Source organism: Nerophis lumbriciformis, linkage group LG03 (genome assembly GCF_033978685.3).
Source record: "Nerophis lumbriciformis linkage group LG03, RoL_Nlum_v2.1, whole genome shotgun sequence".
NCBI classification, from domain to species: domain Eukaryota; kingdom Metazoa; phylum Chordata; class Actinopteri; order Syngnathiformes; family Syngnathidae; genus Nerophis; species Nerophis lumbriciformis.
Genome location: NC_084550.2, coordinates 1,653,165 through 1,670,000, shown reverse-complemented (window position 1 = coordinate 1,670,000; position 16,836 = coordinate 1,653,165). Strand labels below are relative to the sequence as shown.

At 36.8% G+C, this 16,836-nt stretch overlaps 1 protein-coding gene across 1 annotated transcript in view; it reads left to right on the top strand.

The window, feature by feature from the left end:
- LOC133577720 (transmembrane protein 132B) overlaps window positions 1-16,836 on the top strand; it is a 405,689-nt gene that overhangs the window by 367,562 nt on the left and 21,291 nt on the right. The window contains exons 7-12 of the mRNA XM_061931705.1: window positions 2,868-3,073; window positions 7,601-7,667; window positions 7,743-7,874; window positions 8,195-8,272; window positions 11,479-11,541; window positions 11,603-11,731. Coding sequence (XP_061787689.1) covers window positions 2,868-3,073; window positions 7,601-7,667; window positions 7,743-7,874; window positions 8,195-8,272; window positions 11,479-11,541; window positions 11,603-11,731 — 675 coding nt within the window. The remainder of the gene's footprint in view (window positions 1-2,867; window positions 3,074-7,600; window positions 7,668-7,742; window positions 7,875-8,194; window positions 8,273-11,478; window positions 11,542-11,602; window positions 11,732-16,836) is intronic.

Below are 16,836 nucleotides of genomic sequence, written 5' to 3'. Positions count from 1 at the left end.
AAGTTTTAACAATTTTAAAATGTTTTAATTTTTAAAAACATGTTGAAATTGTTCAAATATTACTTTTTTTTTTTTAAATGTTTAAACTGTTTTTAAAATTTGACATGTTTTAAAATGTTTAAACCGTTTTAAAAATGTTAAAATGTTTAAAACTTTGAAAACATGTTTCAAACTTTGAAAAAACGTTTAGCATGTTTTAGAAGGCTAAAAATTTAAAACATATTTTTTTTAAATTACAAAGTTTTAACAATTTTAAAATGTTTGAATTTTTAGAAATGTTAAAAACATGTTGAAATTTTTCAAATATGACTTTTAAAAAAAAAATGTTTAAGCTGTTTTTAATATTTGACATGTTTTAAAATGTTTAAACCGTTTTAAAAATGTTAAAATGTTTAAAACTTTGAAAACATGTTTCAAACTTTAAAAAAATGTTTAGCATGTTTTAGAAGGCTAAAAATGTAAAACATATTTTTTTTTTAAATTACAAAGTTTTAACAATTTTAAAATGTTTTAATTTTTAAAAACATGTTGAAATTGTTCAAATATTACTTTTTTTTTAAATGTTTAAACTGTTTTTAATATTTGACATGTTTTAAAATGTTGAAACCGTTTTAAAAATGTTAAAATGTTTAAAACTTTGAAAACATGTTTCCAACTTTGAAAAAATGTTTAGCATGTTTTAGAAGGCTAAAAATGTAAAACATATTTTTTTAAATTACAAAGTTTTAACAATTTTAAAATGTTTTAATTTTTAGAAAAGTTAAAAACATGTTGAAATTGTTCAAATATTACTTTTTTTTTAAATGTTTAAACTGTTTTAAATATTTGACATGTTTTAAACTGTTTAAACCGTTTTAAAAAATTTTAAATGTTTAAAACTTTGAAAACATGTTTCAAACTTTGAAAACATGTTTAGCATGTTTTAGAAGGCTAAAAATGTAAAACATTTTTTTTTTTAAATTACAAAGTTTTAACAATTTTAAAATGTTTGAATTTTTAGAAATGTTAAAAACATGTTGACATTTTTTAAATATTACTTTTTAAAAAAATGTTTAAACTGTTTTTAATATTTGACATGTTTTAAAATGTTTAAACCGTTTTAAAAATGTTAAAATGTTTAAAACTTTGAAAACAAGTTTCAAACTTTGAAAAAATGTTTAGCATGTTTTAGAAGGCTAAAAATGTAAAACATATTTTTTTTTAAATTACAAAGTTTTAACAATTTTAAAATGTTTTAATTTTTAAAAACATGTTGAAATTGTTCAAATATTACTTTTTTTTTTTAAATGTTTAAACTGTTTTTAATATTTGACATGTTTTAAACTGTTTAAACCGTTTTAAAAATGTTAAAATGTTTAAAACTTTGAAAACATGTTTCAAACTTTGAAAAAATGTTTGGCATGTTTTAGAAGGCTAAAAATGTAAAAAAAAAATTTTTTTTTAATTACAAAGTTTTAACAATTTTAAAATGTTTTAATTTTTAGAAATGTTAAAAACATGTTGAAATTTTTCAAATATGACTTTAAAAAAAAAATGTTTAAACTGTTTTTAATATTTGACATGTTTTAAAATGTTTAAACCGTTTTAAAAATGTTAAAATGTTAAAACATGTTTCAAACTTTGAAAAAATGTTTAGCATGTTTTAGAAGGCTAAAAATGTCAAACATATTTTTTTAAATTACAAAGTTTTAACAATTTTTAAATTTTTGAATTTTTAAAAAAAGTTTAAAATGTTAAACCCGATTTAAAATGTTTACATTTTTTCAAAAAGTGTTAACATTTCAAAAAATGTAAAAAATAATTTAAAACCTCTTTACATTTTTAAACATGTTTAACATGACAAAATGTTTAAAATATTTACATTTTTTAAATATTTTACATAGTTTAAACTGTTAAAAAAAAAAAAAAAATTAAAACATAGAAACAATGTTTAGCTTGTTTTGTAATGATAAAAATGAAAAACATGTTAAAAAATATTTTACAAAGTTTTAAAATGTTTAAAATTAAAAAAAAATGTTTGAATGTTTAAAATGTAATACTCGATTTAGCATATTTAAACTTTTTCAAATGTTTAAAGTGTTAACATTTTAAAATGTTTTTTAACTTTGAACCATATTAAACATGTTAAAATGTTTATAATATTAACATTTAATAAAAAAAAACTTTTACATAGTTTAAACCTTTTTAAATATTTGAAATGTTTTAAAATGTTTTACATAGTTTAAACCGTTTTGAATATTTGAAATGTTTTAAAATGTTTAAATCGTTTTAAAAATGTTAAAATGTTTAAAACTTAAAAAAAAAAATTAAACTTTGAAAACATTTTTTTAATTTTTTAAACTAAAAAATTTATAAAACTTTGAAACACTGTTGAAAACTTTGAAAAAATGTTGAAAATGTTTTAAACGTTTTAGGTGTATTCAATTGTTTAAAATGTTAAAAATGTTTAAAAGAAATGTGAAAAATGTTTAGAATGTTTTAAAACATTTTTACAAAGTTTTAAAATGTTTACTATTTTTTAAAAATGTTTAAAACATAAGACATTTAAACCTTTTTAAATATTTGCAACATTTTAAAATGTTTAAACCTTTTTAAAAATGTTAAAATGTTTAAAAATTTGAAACATTGTTTAAAAATTAGAAAAACATATTTACAAACTTTGAAAACAATTTTTTTTTAAATTGCAAAAATGTTCATAACTTTAAAAATTGTTTAGCATGTTTTAAATGTTTTAGATGTTGCTAAACATGTTAAAAATGTCAAAAGTCAGTGTCGTTAGTTTTCCTGGAGAAAAAAGATTTTTTTTCATCCAGCATTCCTTTCACAATAAAAGCACGGGATGTTGTCCTTCTCCCCGTGCGGCCCAGGTGTCCCCCACGTGCGACCAGGTGTTCGTGAACGGCAAGGAGATGCGTGGGCGTCAGTCCGTGGGCGTGGTCTTCACCTACATGCACCTGTCCGCCCAGCTGGCTCTCAGCGTGTGGGTGCCCAAGCTGCCCCTGCAGATCCACGTGTCCGACACCGAGCTCAGCCAGGTCAAAGGTTGGCGTGTGCCCATCGCCCCCAGCAGGAGGTAAACACACAAGTAGTCTCTTCCTCTATTTCAGTGCACTCACCAAGTCACACTTTTTACACAAGCGTAAAAAGAAGTGAAGCGGTGTTCACTTTGTAAATATTCCATTGCTGGCTTTCAAATGGAATACTTTAACTAGTAGACTTGAAGTAGTAACCTTTAATAAGTACACTCCAAGAAGTACACTTTGGGAGGTACATTTTAATAAGTACTCTTTAAGAAGTAGACTTTAACAAGTACACTTGAGTAACTACATCTTAAGAAATCTACTAGAAACAATACTTTTTAAGAAATACGCTTCAATAATTACGGTTTAATAAGTACACTTTAACAAGTACACTTTAAGTAGTAGTCTTTATAAGTAAACTTGAATAAGTACACTTTAAGAAGTAGTCAACTTTAATAAGCACACTTTAAGAAGGACACTTTCAGTAATAAACTAAACTCTAATAAACTCAGTGTACTTTAATAAGTACACTGAGTACACTTTAAGTAGTAGACTTAAATGAGTACACTTTGATTAGTACACTTTAAGAACTACACTTAAAGAAGTACACTTTAAGAAATACACTTTAACACGTGCACTTTAAGATCTACATTTTAAGAAGTGTACTTTAAAAAGTACACTTTAAGAAGTACATTTGAATAAGTACACTTTAACAAGTACACTTTAAGTAGTAGTATTTAACAAGTACACTTTAACAAGCACACTTTACGTAATATACTTTTATAAGTATACTGAGTACACTTTAAGTAATAGAGTTAAATAAGTACACTCTGATTAGTACACTTTGAGTATTACACTTTGAGTATTACACTTTAATAAATACATTTGATAAAGAGTACTTTAAAAAGTACACTTTAACAAGTACACTTTAAAAAATAGCCTTTAATAAGTACACTAACAAGTACACTTTAACAAGCACACTTTAAGTAATATACTTTTCTAAGTAGGCTGAGTAGTAGACTTAAATAAGTACACTCTGATTAGTACACTCTGATTAGTACACTTTAAGGAATACACTTTAACAAGTGCACTTTAAGATGCACATTTTAAAAGTGTACTTTAAAAAGTACACTTTAACAAGTACACTTTAACAAGTATACTTTAACAAGTACACTTTAAGTAATAGTCTTTAATAAGTACACTTTAATAAGTACACCTTAATAAGTATACTTTAATAAGTACACTTTAATGATTACACTTTAATGAGTACACTTTATTAAGTACACTTTAATATGTACACTTTAGTAAGCACACTTTAATAAGTACACGTACGTAAGTACACTTAAGTAGTCAACTTTAAGTAGTCAACTTTAAGTAGTCAACGTTAATAAGTACACTTAAAGAAGTACACATTACGTAGTAAACTTTCATAAGTACACTTTAACAAGTGCATTTAAATAAACACACTTTAAGAAGTACACTTTGAGAAATACACTTTAAAAAGTATATTTTGAGAACTACATAGGGATGATGTTTGATAAGAAATGATCGAGTTTGAGCCCAATATGGAATCCTCTTATCGAACCGATTCCTTATCGATTCTCTTATTGAACCCAGATAGGTTGTTGTATATGGAAAAAACCCCCACAATATTTGGTTTAACAAAAGCTCACTTTTATTTTATTAAAAAAAAAAAGTATATAAAATAAATAAATAAATATTGACTGTTGTTACCCAAAGTATATTAAGTGGGATTTTTCAGAAAAACAAATATATACAGTAACACAAAAACAACCTGTCTCTGTGATCACTATAGGTGTATAAATAATAATATAGTGTTCAGTCCCTTGGGCACAAAACTGAAAATAATACAGCTCTCCAAAAAGTGCACTTCTGCTGCTATTGGAACATCCTTCTGGGGTCCATCAGTGTGGCCTCCTCCAGGAATGGCTGCACGTCCTTGTCCTGGAGGGGAAAATGAGGGACAGACACAGCATAAAATTAGGGGGGAAATTAGCTGAATGTGAAGACTAGGCAGTCTGTTATTAAGTCTTTAGCATTAGTATGTGGAATCAAATGATGGAATGGATTAAGTAATGAAGTGAAACATTGTACTGATATGATCCACTTTAGGAGGTTGTTCAAACAAATAGTGCTTACAAAGTACAAAGAAGAATTATGAGAAATACTTTCAACCTTATTGAAAATAAGATATTCTTCATCTCAGTATATTAATAATGACTGAATTAATTAATTAATTCTCCACAACACCTTTCTCGAACCTTCAGGTTATGTGCGGCCTGAACTTGTTCCATCATGCTTGTTTTGTTCCCCCCCTTACACGAGAGCGAAGCCTGGCAAGAATTGCAGATAACCGTTTCCTCCTCGTATTTTTTTCCGGTCCATTATTGTTGCTGCTTCTTTTTCTTTCTTTTTTTTTTCCAAACCTTTATTTATACATTTCAGTTACAAACGGACGAGAAACAAAAACAGTACAAAAACAGTACAAAAACAGTACAAAACAGTACAAAAACAGTACAAAACAGTACAAAAACAGTACAAAACAGCGCCATTCTAAGTAACTAAAATAGAATACAAAAAAGTATGCATATAATAAACCTTGTTGCTTCTTCTGTATCTGCCGCCTAATGACTGAGCTACGTCATTTCCTGTGATGTCCCACAGGGCATTTCCTGTGGGACGGGATTCGAATAAAGAACCAATTATTTTTCTTTAATAAAGTGGCCTCGATAACGGGAACCGGTTCTCAAACAGGGATTCGAGTCCTTTTCTTATGGAACAACCAGGAGAACCGGTTTCGAACAGCAACCCTAGAACTACATTTTAATAAGTACACTTTAATAAGTACACTTTAACGAGTAAACTTAAAAAAAGGTTAAAAAAAAAAGCTGTTTTAGAAGCTGTACTTGAAGATGTTTTAGACGTTCCAGTGTACTTGAAAGTATTTTAGACGTTCCAGTGCACTTGAAGGTGTTTCAGACATTCAAGTGCACTTGAAGGTGTTTCAGACGTTCCAGTGCACTTGAAGCAGACGTTCCAGTGCACTTGAAGGTGTTTCAGACATTGAAGTGTACTTGAAGGTGTCTCAGACGGTCCATTGTACTTGAAGGTCGTTCAGACGTTCCAGTGCACTTGAAGGTGTTTCAGACATTAAAGTGTACTTGAAGGTGTCTCAGACGGTCCATTGTACTTGAAGGTGTTTCAGACGTTCCAGTGCACTTGAAGGTGTTTTAGACATTGAAGTGTACTTGAAGGTGTCTCAGACGGTCCATTGCACTTGAAGGTGTTTCAGACATTCAAGTGTACTTGAAGGTGTTTCAGACGTTCCAGTGTACTTGAAGAAGACGTTCCAGTGCACTTGAAGGTGTTTCAGACATTGAAGTGTACTTGAAGGTGTCTCAGACGTTCCATTGTACTTGCAGGTCTTTCAGATGTTCCAGTGCACTTGAAGGTGTTTCAGACATTCAAGTGTACTTGAAGGTGTCTCAGACGGTCCATTTTACTTGAAGGTCGTTCAGACGTTCAAGTGTACTTGAAGGTGTTTTAGACGTTGAAGTGTACTTGAAGGTGTCTCAGACGGTCCATTGTACTTGAAGGTCGTTCAGACGTTCAAGTGTACTTGAAGGTGTTTCAGACGTTCCAGTGTACTTGAAGGTGTTTCAGACATTGAAGTGTACTTGAAGGTGTCTCAGACGGTCCATTGTACTTGAAGGTCTTTCAGACGTTCCAGTGCGCTTGAAGGTGTTTCAGACGCTCCAGTGCACTTGAAGGTGTTTCAGATGTTCCATTGTGCAGGAAAGTAATTTAGACATTCCAGTGTACTTGAAGGTGTTTCAGACATTCAAGTGTACTTGAAGGTGTATCAGACGTTCCAGTGTACTTGAAGCAGACTTTCCAGTGCACTTGAAGGTGTTTTAGACATTGAAGTGTACTTGAAGGTGTCTCAGACGTTCCATTGTACTTGAAGGTCTTTCAGACGTTCCAGTGCACTTGAAGGTGTTTCAGACGCTCCAGTGCACTTGAAGGTGTTTCAGATGTTCCATTGTGCTTGAAGGTATTTTAGACATTCCAGTGTACTTGAAGGTGTTTCAGACATTTAAGTGTACTTGAAGGTGTTTCAGACATTCCAGTGCACTTGAAGCAGATGTTCCAGTGCACTTGAAGGTGTTTTGGACATTGAAGTGTACTTCAAGGTGTTTCAGACGGTCCATTGTACTTGAAGGTGTTTCAGATGTTCAAGTGTACTTGAAGGTGTTTCAGACGTTGTAGTGCACTTGAAGCAGACGTTCCAGTGCACTTGAAGGTGTTTTAGACATTGAAGTGTACTTGAAGGTGTCTCAGACGGTCCATTGTACTTAAAGGTGTCTCAGACGGTCCATTGTACTTAAAGGTGTCTCAGACGTTCCATTGTACTTGAAGGTTTTTTAGACATTCCAGTGTACTTGAAGGTATTTTAGACATTCCAGTGTACTTGAAGGTGTCTCAGACGTTCCTTTGTCACTGGTGTAATGAATGGAGATGCTATTTAGTGTGAGGTATTAAAAGTGGTGTGTGTGCAGGATGAGGCGAGACAGCGAAGACGAGGATGAAGACGAGAAGAAGGGCGGCAAAGGTTGCACCCTGCAGGTAACTTGAATTGCTCCTCACATGAAGTCCTGAAGGATCCTTCCGTCTAATCCTGAATCCTTCCGGGACCCCCAGTACCAGTACGCCCTGGTCCGAGTCCTCACCCACTTCGTGTCCGAGCCGTCCGACCCGAGAGGCCAGATGGTCTTCATGTTGGGCGCTGACTGGCAGGCGGACATCACACACCTGGTCCTGGACCAGCTGAAGGTAGGCAGGCGGACATTACACACCTGGTCCTGGACCAGCTGAAGGTAGGCAGGCGGACATTACACACCTGGTCCTGGACCAGCTGAAGGTAGGCAGGCGGACATCACACACCTGGTCCTGGACCAGCTGAAGGTAGGCAGGCAGACATCACACACCTGGTCTTGGACCAGCTGAAGGTAGGCAGGTGGACATCACACACCTGGTCCTGGACCAGCTGAAGGTAGGCAGGTGGACATGACACACCTGGTCCTGGACCAGCTGAAGGTAGTCACGGGACACAACATTAGGTATGATGTGATGAAGGACGTGACCCCCTACAGGTGGAGGACCCTCGCATCGCCAAGCTGATAGACGGGAGAGTCCTGCTGGGCCGGGACTTGGGCATCACCACCATCCAGGTCACATGTCTCTTCTCTCTGCACCAATCACACGCCTCGCTCACTCTGTCGCCGGGCAGACTCCTTTGTCTCCTCATACGTCTCCAGACTTCTTATCTTAACTTACCTCATCTTAACTGAACTTTTCTCACCTCATTTGATGTGGTCTTATCTCAACCTATATATCTTATTTTAACGTGTCTTGTCATGTCCTTTGTTGTGTTATGTTACGCCATGTCATGCTGTTACGTTACGTTATGTTACATTATGTTACATTATGTTACATTATGTTATGCTGTTACGTTACGTTATGTTACGCTATGTTACGCCCGGTTATGCTGTTACGTTATGTTACATTATGCTACGCCATGTCATGCTGTTACGTTACGTTGTATTACATTATGTAACACCATGTCATGCTGTTACGTTATGTTACATGATGTTACACTATGTTACGTTACGTTACGTTATGCTATGCTGTTATGTTACGTTGTGTCACGTTATGTTACGCCATGTCATGTTGTTACGTTACGTTATGTTATGTTACATTATGTTACGTATGTCATGCTGTTACGTTACGTTATGTTACATGATGTTATGTCATGTCATGCTGTTACGTTAAATTGCATTATGTTACGCCATGTCATGCTGTTACGTTACATTATGTTACATGATGTTATGTCATGTCATGCTGTTACGTTACGTTATGTTACATGATGTTATGTCATGTCATGCTGTTACGTTACGTTACATTATGTTACCCCATGTCATGCTGTTGCGTTACATTGTGTTACATGATGTTATGTCATGTCATGCTGTTACGTTATGTTACATGTTGTTATGTCATGTCATGCTGTTATGTTACGTTATGTTACATTATGTTACGCCATGTCATGCTGTTATGTTACCCTATGTTACATTATGTTATGACATGTCATGCTGTTACGTTACATTATGTTACATGATGTTATGACATGTCATGCTGTTACGTTACGTTGCATTATGTTACGCCATGTCATGATGTTACGTTACATTATGTTACATGATGTTATGTCATGTCATGCTGTTACGTTATGTTATGTTACATGATGTTATGTCATGTCATGCTGTTACGTTACGTTGCATTATGTTACGCCATGTCATGATGTTACGTTACATTATGTTACATGATGTTATGTCATGTCATGCTGTTACGTTATGTTACATGATTTTATGTCATGTCATGCTGTTATGTTACGTTATGTTACATTATGTTACGCCATGTCATGCTGTTACGTTACGTTATGTTACATGATGTTATGTCATGCTGTTACGTTATGTTACGTTATGTTACATTATGTTACGCCATGTCATGCTGTTACCTTACGTTGTTACATCATGTTACGCCATGTCATGCTGTTACGTTATGCTATGTTACATTATGTTATGACATGTCATGCTGTTATGTTACATTATGTTACATTATGTTACGCCATGTCATGCTGTTACATTACATTATGTTACGCCATGTCATGCTGTTACATTATTTTACATTATGTTACGCCATGTCATGCTGTTATGTTACGCTATGTTACATTATGTTATGACATGTCATGCTGTTATGTTACATTATGTTACATTATGTTACGCCATGTCATGCTGTTACATTACATTATGTTACGCCATGTCATGCTGTTACATTATTTTACATTATGTTACGCCATGTCATGCTGTTATGTTACGCTATGTTACATTATGTTATGACATGTCATGCTTTTACGTTACATTATGTTACATGATATTATGACATGTCATGCTGTTACGTTACATTATGTTACACTATGTTATGACATGTCATGCTGTTACGTTAGGTTGTGTTACATTATGTTACGCCATGTCATGCTGTTACGTTATGTTACACTATGTTATGACATGTCATGCTGTTACGTTAGGTTGTGTTACATTATGCTACACCATGTCATGCTGTGACCTTACGTTATGTTACATTATGTTATGTTATATTATGGCACACCCTGCCATGCTGTTATGTTACGTTATGATACATTATGTTACGCTGTTACGTTATGTTACACTATGTTATGACATGTCATGCTGTTACGTTAGGTTGTGTTACATTACGTTACACCATGTCATGCTGTGACCTTACGTTATGTTACATTATGTTATGTTATATTATGGCACACCATGCCATGCTGTTATGTTACGTTATGATACATTATGTTACGCTGTAACGTTATGTTACACTATGTTATGACATGTCATGCTGTTACGTTAGGTTGTGTTACATTATGCTACACCATGTCATGCTGTTACGTTATGTTACACTATGTTATGACATGTCTTGCTGTTACGTTAGGTTGTGTTACATTATGTTACACCATGTCATGCTGTGACCTTACGTTATGTTACATTATGTTATGTTATATTATGGCACACCATGCCATGCTATTATGTTACGTTATGATACATTATGTCACGCTGTTACGTTATGTTACACTATGTTATGACATGTCATGCTGTTACGTTAGGTTGTGTTACATTATGTTACACCATGTCATGCTGTTACGTTATGTTACACTATGTTATGACATGTCATGCTGTTACGTTAGGTTGTGTTACATTATGTTACACCATGTCATGCTGTTACGTTACGTTATGTTACATTATGTTATGTTATATTATGGCACACCATGCCATGCTGTTATGTTACGTTATGTTACATTATGTTACGCCATGTCATGTTGCTACATTAGGTTGTGTTAAATTATGTTACACCATGTCCTGCCGTTACGTTACGTTATGTTACACTATGTTACGCCATGTCATGCTGTTACGTTAGCTACGCTACATTACACTGCATTTAGTTATGCTACATTACATTACACTACATTATAATATGCTACATTACGTTACACTACATTATGTTACGCTACAATACATTACACTACGTTACATTACACTACACTACATTACATTATGTTTTGCTACATAACGTTACCCTCATTATGTTACCCCCATTATGTTGCGCCATGTTACTTTCCGCTACGTTAAATTTCACAACGTTACCTTGCACTCATTACGTTACGATACATTACGTTGTACTATGTTATGTTGCCTCATTACGGTTTGTTACTACGTTGCGCTACATTATGTTAGGTTATTACATTTTTTGTTCGGACAAATTCAACGTTACGTTGCGAAGTTTTCATGGTGTTGTTTTTTTCCAGGTGTTGTCTCCTCTGTCCGACTCCATCCTGGCGGAGAAGACGGTGACCGTGTTGGACGACAAGGTAGGAAACAAACGTGGCGGAGGTCCGGCGTCGTAAAACTGATCCTCGTGTCCCTGGTCAGGTCACCATCACGGACCTGGGAGTCCAGCTGGTGGCTTCTTTGTCACTCAGTGTGACGTCCAGTCCAGGACACCAGAGAGCCATCCAGCTGACATCCACGGCCAGCGAGCTCCTGCAGGCACCCAAACAGGTAGGCTACGTGACACACTACACACCCAAACAAGTAGTCTACATGACACACTACACAACCAAACAAGTAGTCTACCTGACACACTACAGACCCAAACAAGTAGTCTACGTGACACACTACACACCCAAACAAGTAGTCTACGTGACTCACTACACACTCAAACATGTAGGCTACGTGACTCACTACAGACCCAAACAAGTAGTCTTTGTGACACACTACACACCCAAACAAGTAGTCTACGTGACACACTACACACCCAAACAAGTACACTACGTGACACACTACACACCCAAACAAGTAGGCTACGTGACACACTACACACCCAAACAAGTAGTCTACATGACACACTACACAACCAAACAAGTACACTACGTGACACACTACACACCCAAACAAGTAGTCTACGTGACTCACTACACACCCAAACAAGTAGTCTACGTGACTCACTACACACCCAAACAAGTAGTCTACGTGACACACTACACACCCAAACAAGTAGGCTACGTGACACACTACACACCCAAACAGGTAGGCTACGTGACTCACTACAGACCCAAACATGTAGGCTACGTGACTCACTACAGACCCAAACAAGTAGTCTATGTGACACACTACACACCCAAACAAGCACACTACGTGACACACTACACACCCAAACAAGTAGTCTACTTGACACACTACACACCCAAACAAGTAGTCTACGTGACACACTACACACCCAAACAGGTAGGCTACGTGACACACTACACACCCAAACAAGTAGTCTACGTGACACACTACACACCCAAACAAGTAGTCTACGTGACACACTACACACCCAAACAAGTAGTCTACATGACACACTACACACCCAAACAAGTAGGCTACGTGACACACTACACACCCAAACAAGTAGTCTACGTGACACACTACACACCCAAACAAGTAGTCCACGTGACACACTACACACCCAAACAGGTAGTCTACGTGACACACTACACACCCAAACAAGTAGTCTACGTGACACACTACACACCCAAACAAGTAGTCTACGTGACACACTACACACCCAAACAAGTAGTCTACGTGACACACTACACACCCAAACAAGTAGTCTACATGACACACTACACACCCAAACAAGTAGTCTCCGTGACACACTACACACCCAAACAAGTAGTCTACGTGACACACTACACACCCAAACAAGTAGTCTACGTGACACACTACACACCCAAACAAGTAGTCTACGTGACTCACTACACACCCAAACAAGTAGTCTATGTGACACACTACACACCCAAACAAGTACACTCATGACACACTACACACCCAAACAAGTAGTCTACGTGACACACTAAACACCCAAACAGGTAGGCTACGTGACACACTACACACCCAAACAAGTACACTACGTAACACACTACACACCCAAACATGTAGTCTACGTGACACACTACACACCCAAACAGGTTGGCTACGTGACACACTACACACCCAAAACAAGTAGTCTACGTGACACACTACACACCCAAACAAGTAGTCTACGTGACACACTACACACCCAAACAGGTAGTCTACGTGACACACTACACACCCAAACAAGTAGTCTACGTGACACACTACACACCCAAACAGGTAGTCTACGTGACACACTACACACCCAAACAAGTAGTCTAAGTGACACACTACACACCCAAACAAGTAGTTTACGTGACACACTACACACCCAAACAAGTACACTATGTGACACACTACACACCCAAACAGGTAGGCTACGTGACACACTACACACCCAAACAAGTAGTCTACGTGACACACTACACACCCAAACAAGTACGCTACGTGACACACTACACACCCAAACAAGTAGTCTACGTGACACACTACACACCCAAACAAGTAGTCTACGTGACACACTACACACCCAAACAAGTAGTCTACGTGACACACTACACACCCAAACAAGTAATCTACGTGACACACTACACACCCAAACAAGTACACTACGTGACACACTACACACCCAAACAAGTAGTCTATGTGACACACTACACACCCAAACAAGTAGTCTACGTGACACACTACACACCCAAACAAGTAGTCTACATGACACACTACACACCCAAACAAGTACACTACATGACACACTACACACCCAAACAAGTAGTCTACGTGACACGCTACACACCCAAACAAGTAGTCTACGTGACACACTACACACCCAAACAATTAGTCTATGTGACACACTACACACCCAAACAAGTAGTCTACGTGACACACTACACACCCAAACAAGTAGTCTATGTGACACACTACACACCCAAACAAGTAGTCTACGTGACACACTACACACCCAAACAAGTAGTCTACGTGACACACTACACACCCAAACAGGTAGTCTACGTGACACACTACACACCCAAACAAGTAGTCTACGTGACACACTACACACCCAAACAAGTAGTCTACGTGACACACTACACACCCAAACAAGTAGTCTACGTGACACACTACAACAAGTAGTCTACGTGACACACTACACACCCAAACATGTAGGCTACGTGACTCACTACACACCCAAACAGGTAGTCTACGTGACACACTACACACCCAAACAAGTAGTCTACATGACACACTACACAACCAAACAAGTAGTCTACCTGACACACTACACACCCAAACAAGTAGTCTACGTGACACACTACACACCCAAACAAGTACACTACGTGACACACTACACACCCAAACAAGTACACTACGTGACACACTACACACCCAAACAAGTAGTCTACGTGACACACTACACACCCAAACAAGTAGTCTACATGACACACTACACAACCAAACAAGTAGTCTACCTGACACACTACACACCCAAACAAGTAGTCTACGTGACACACTACACACCCAAACAAGTACACTACGTGACACACTACACACCCAAACAAGTAGTCTACGTGACACACTACACACCCAAACAAGTACGCTACGTGACACACTACACACCCAAACAAGCACACTACGTGACACACTACACACCCAAACAAGTAGTCTACGTGACTTACTACACACCCAAACATGTAGGCTACTTGACACACTACAAACCTAAACAAGTATTCTACGTGACACACTACACACCCAAACAAGTACACTACGTGACACACTACACACCCAAACAGGTAGTCTACGTGACACACTACACACCCAAACAACTGGTCTAAGTGACACACTACACACCCAAACAAGTAGTCTACGTGACACACTACACACCCAAACAAGTAGTCTACGTGACACACTACACACCCAAACAAGTAGTCTACGTGACACACTACACACCCAAACAAGTAGTCTACGTGACACACTACACACCCAAACAAGTAGTCTACGTGACACACTACACAACACAGTCATGTTGCAGATGAGAAGGTCCACTGGAGTTTGAATGAAAGTTTAAATACAAAATGGAGACACCTCCATGCCTTTGGCTCTGTCGCGCACGCACACACACACACACACACACACACACACACACACACACACACACACACACACACACACACACACACACAAAGATGGAGGACATGATACGCAGTTCTGGAATGAACCCCTGAGGTTGTAATCAGAGCATAATTGTGTGTGTGTGAACATAATTGTGTGTGTGTGAAGATAATTGTGTGTGTGTGAACATGTCACGCCGCCTATCTCCCACACATAATCACTTTGTAATTAGCTGTGTGTGACTTGCAGGCGTTTTGCAGCACATATCTCCACTTTACAGCACCTATCTCCGCTTTACTGCGGCAAGGTGCCCGATAGGCAGCTGATAGAAACACCCGCCATCTTCCAAGGTGTGTGTGTGTGTGTGTGTGTGTGTGTGTGTGTGTGTATGTGTGTGTGTGTGTGTGTGTGTGTGTGTGTGACTAGAATACACTCACCTTGTCATCACACCTGTCAGCCACAAATGAGACAGGAAGTAGTTCATTAAGAAAGAGATAAAGTCAACATTTCTACTTCCTGTTTGTCTGTCTACTCACTGACCACTTCATTAGGTACACAGCTGTAACGCTTGAAAGAGGATGGAGCCTACCCCAGCAATAGTTAATTAGTTACAAACAGGGTGGGGCCTATTCCAGCTACAATTATTCAGTTACATACAGGATGGAGCCTATCACAGCTACAGTTATTTAGTTACATACAGGATGGAGCCTATCCCATCTACAGTAATTTAGTTACATACAGGATGGAGCCTATCTCAGCTATAGTAATTTAGTTACATACAGGATGGTGCCTATCCCAGCTATAGTTCTTTACATACGGGGTGGAGCCTATCCCAGCTACAGTCATTTAGTTCCATAAATGATGGAGCCTATCTCAGCTACAGTTATTTAGTTACATAAAGGATGGAGCCTATCCCAGCTATAGTTAGTTAAATAAAGGTTGGAGTCTATCCCAGCTACAGTTATTTAGTTAAATAAAGGATGGAGCTTATCCCAGCTATAGTTAGTTGCATACAGGATGGGGCCTATCACAGCTACAGTTATTTAGTTACATACAGGATGGAGCCTATTCCAGCTACAATCATTTAATTACATACAGGATGGAGCCTATCCCAGCTACAGTTATTTAGTTACATACAGGATGGAGCCTATCCCAGCTACAGTTATTTAGTTACATACAGGATGGAGCCTATCTCAGCTATAGTAATTTAGTTACATACGGGGTGGTGCCTATCACAGCTATAGTTATTTACATACAGGGTGGAGCCTATCCCAGCTACAGTCATTTAGTTGCATAAATGATGGGGCCTATCCCAGCTATAGTTAATTAAATAAAGGGTGGAGCCTATCCCAGCTACAGTTATTTACTTAAATAAAGGATGGAGTTTATCCCAGCTATACTTAGTTACTTACAGGATGGAGCCTATCCCGGGTAAAGTTATTTAGTTACATACAAGTTGGAGCCTATCACAGCTATAGTTATTTAGTTACATACAGGATGGGGCCTATCCCAGCTACAGGTATTTAGTTACATACAGGATGGAGCCTATCCCAGCTACATTTATTTAGTTACATACAGGATGGAGCCTATTCCAGCTACAAATATTTAGTTACATACAGGATGGA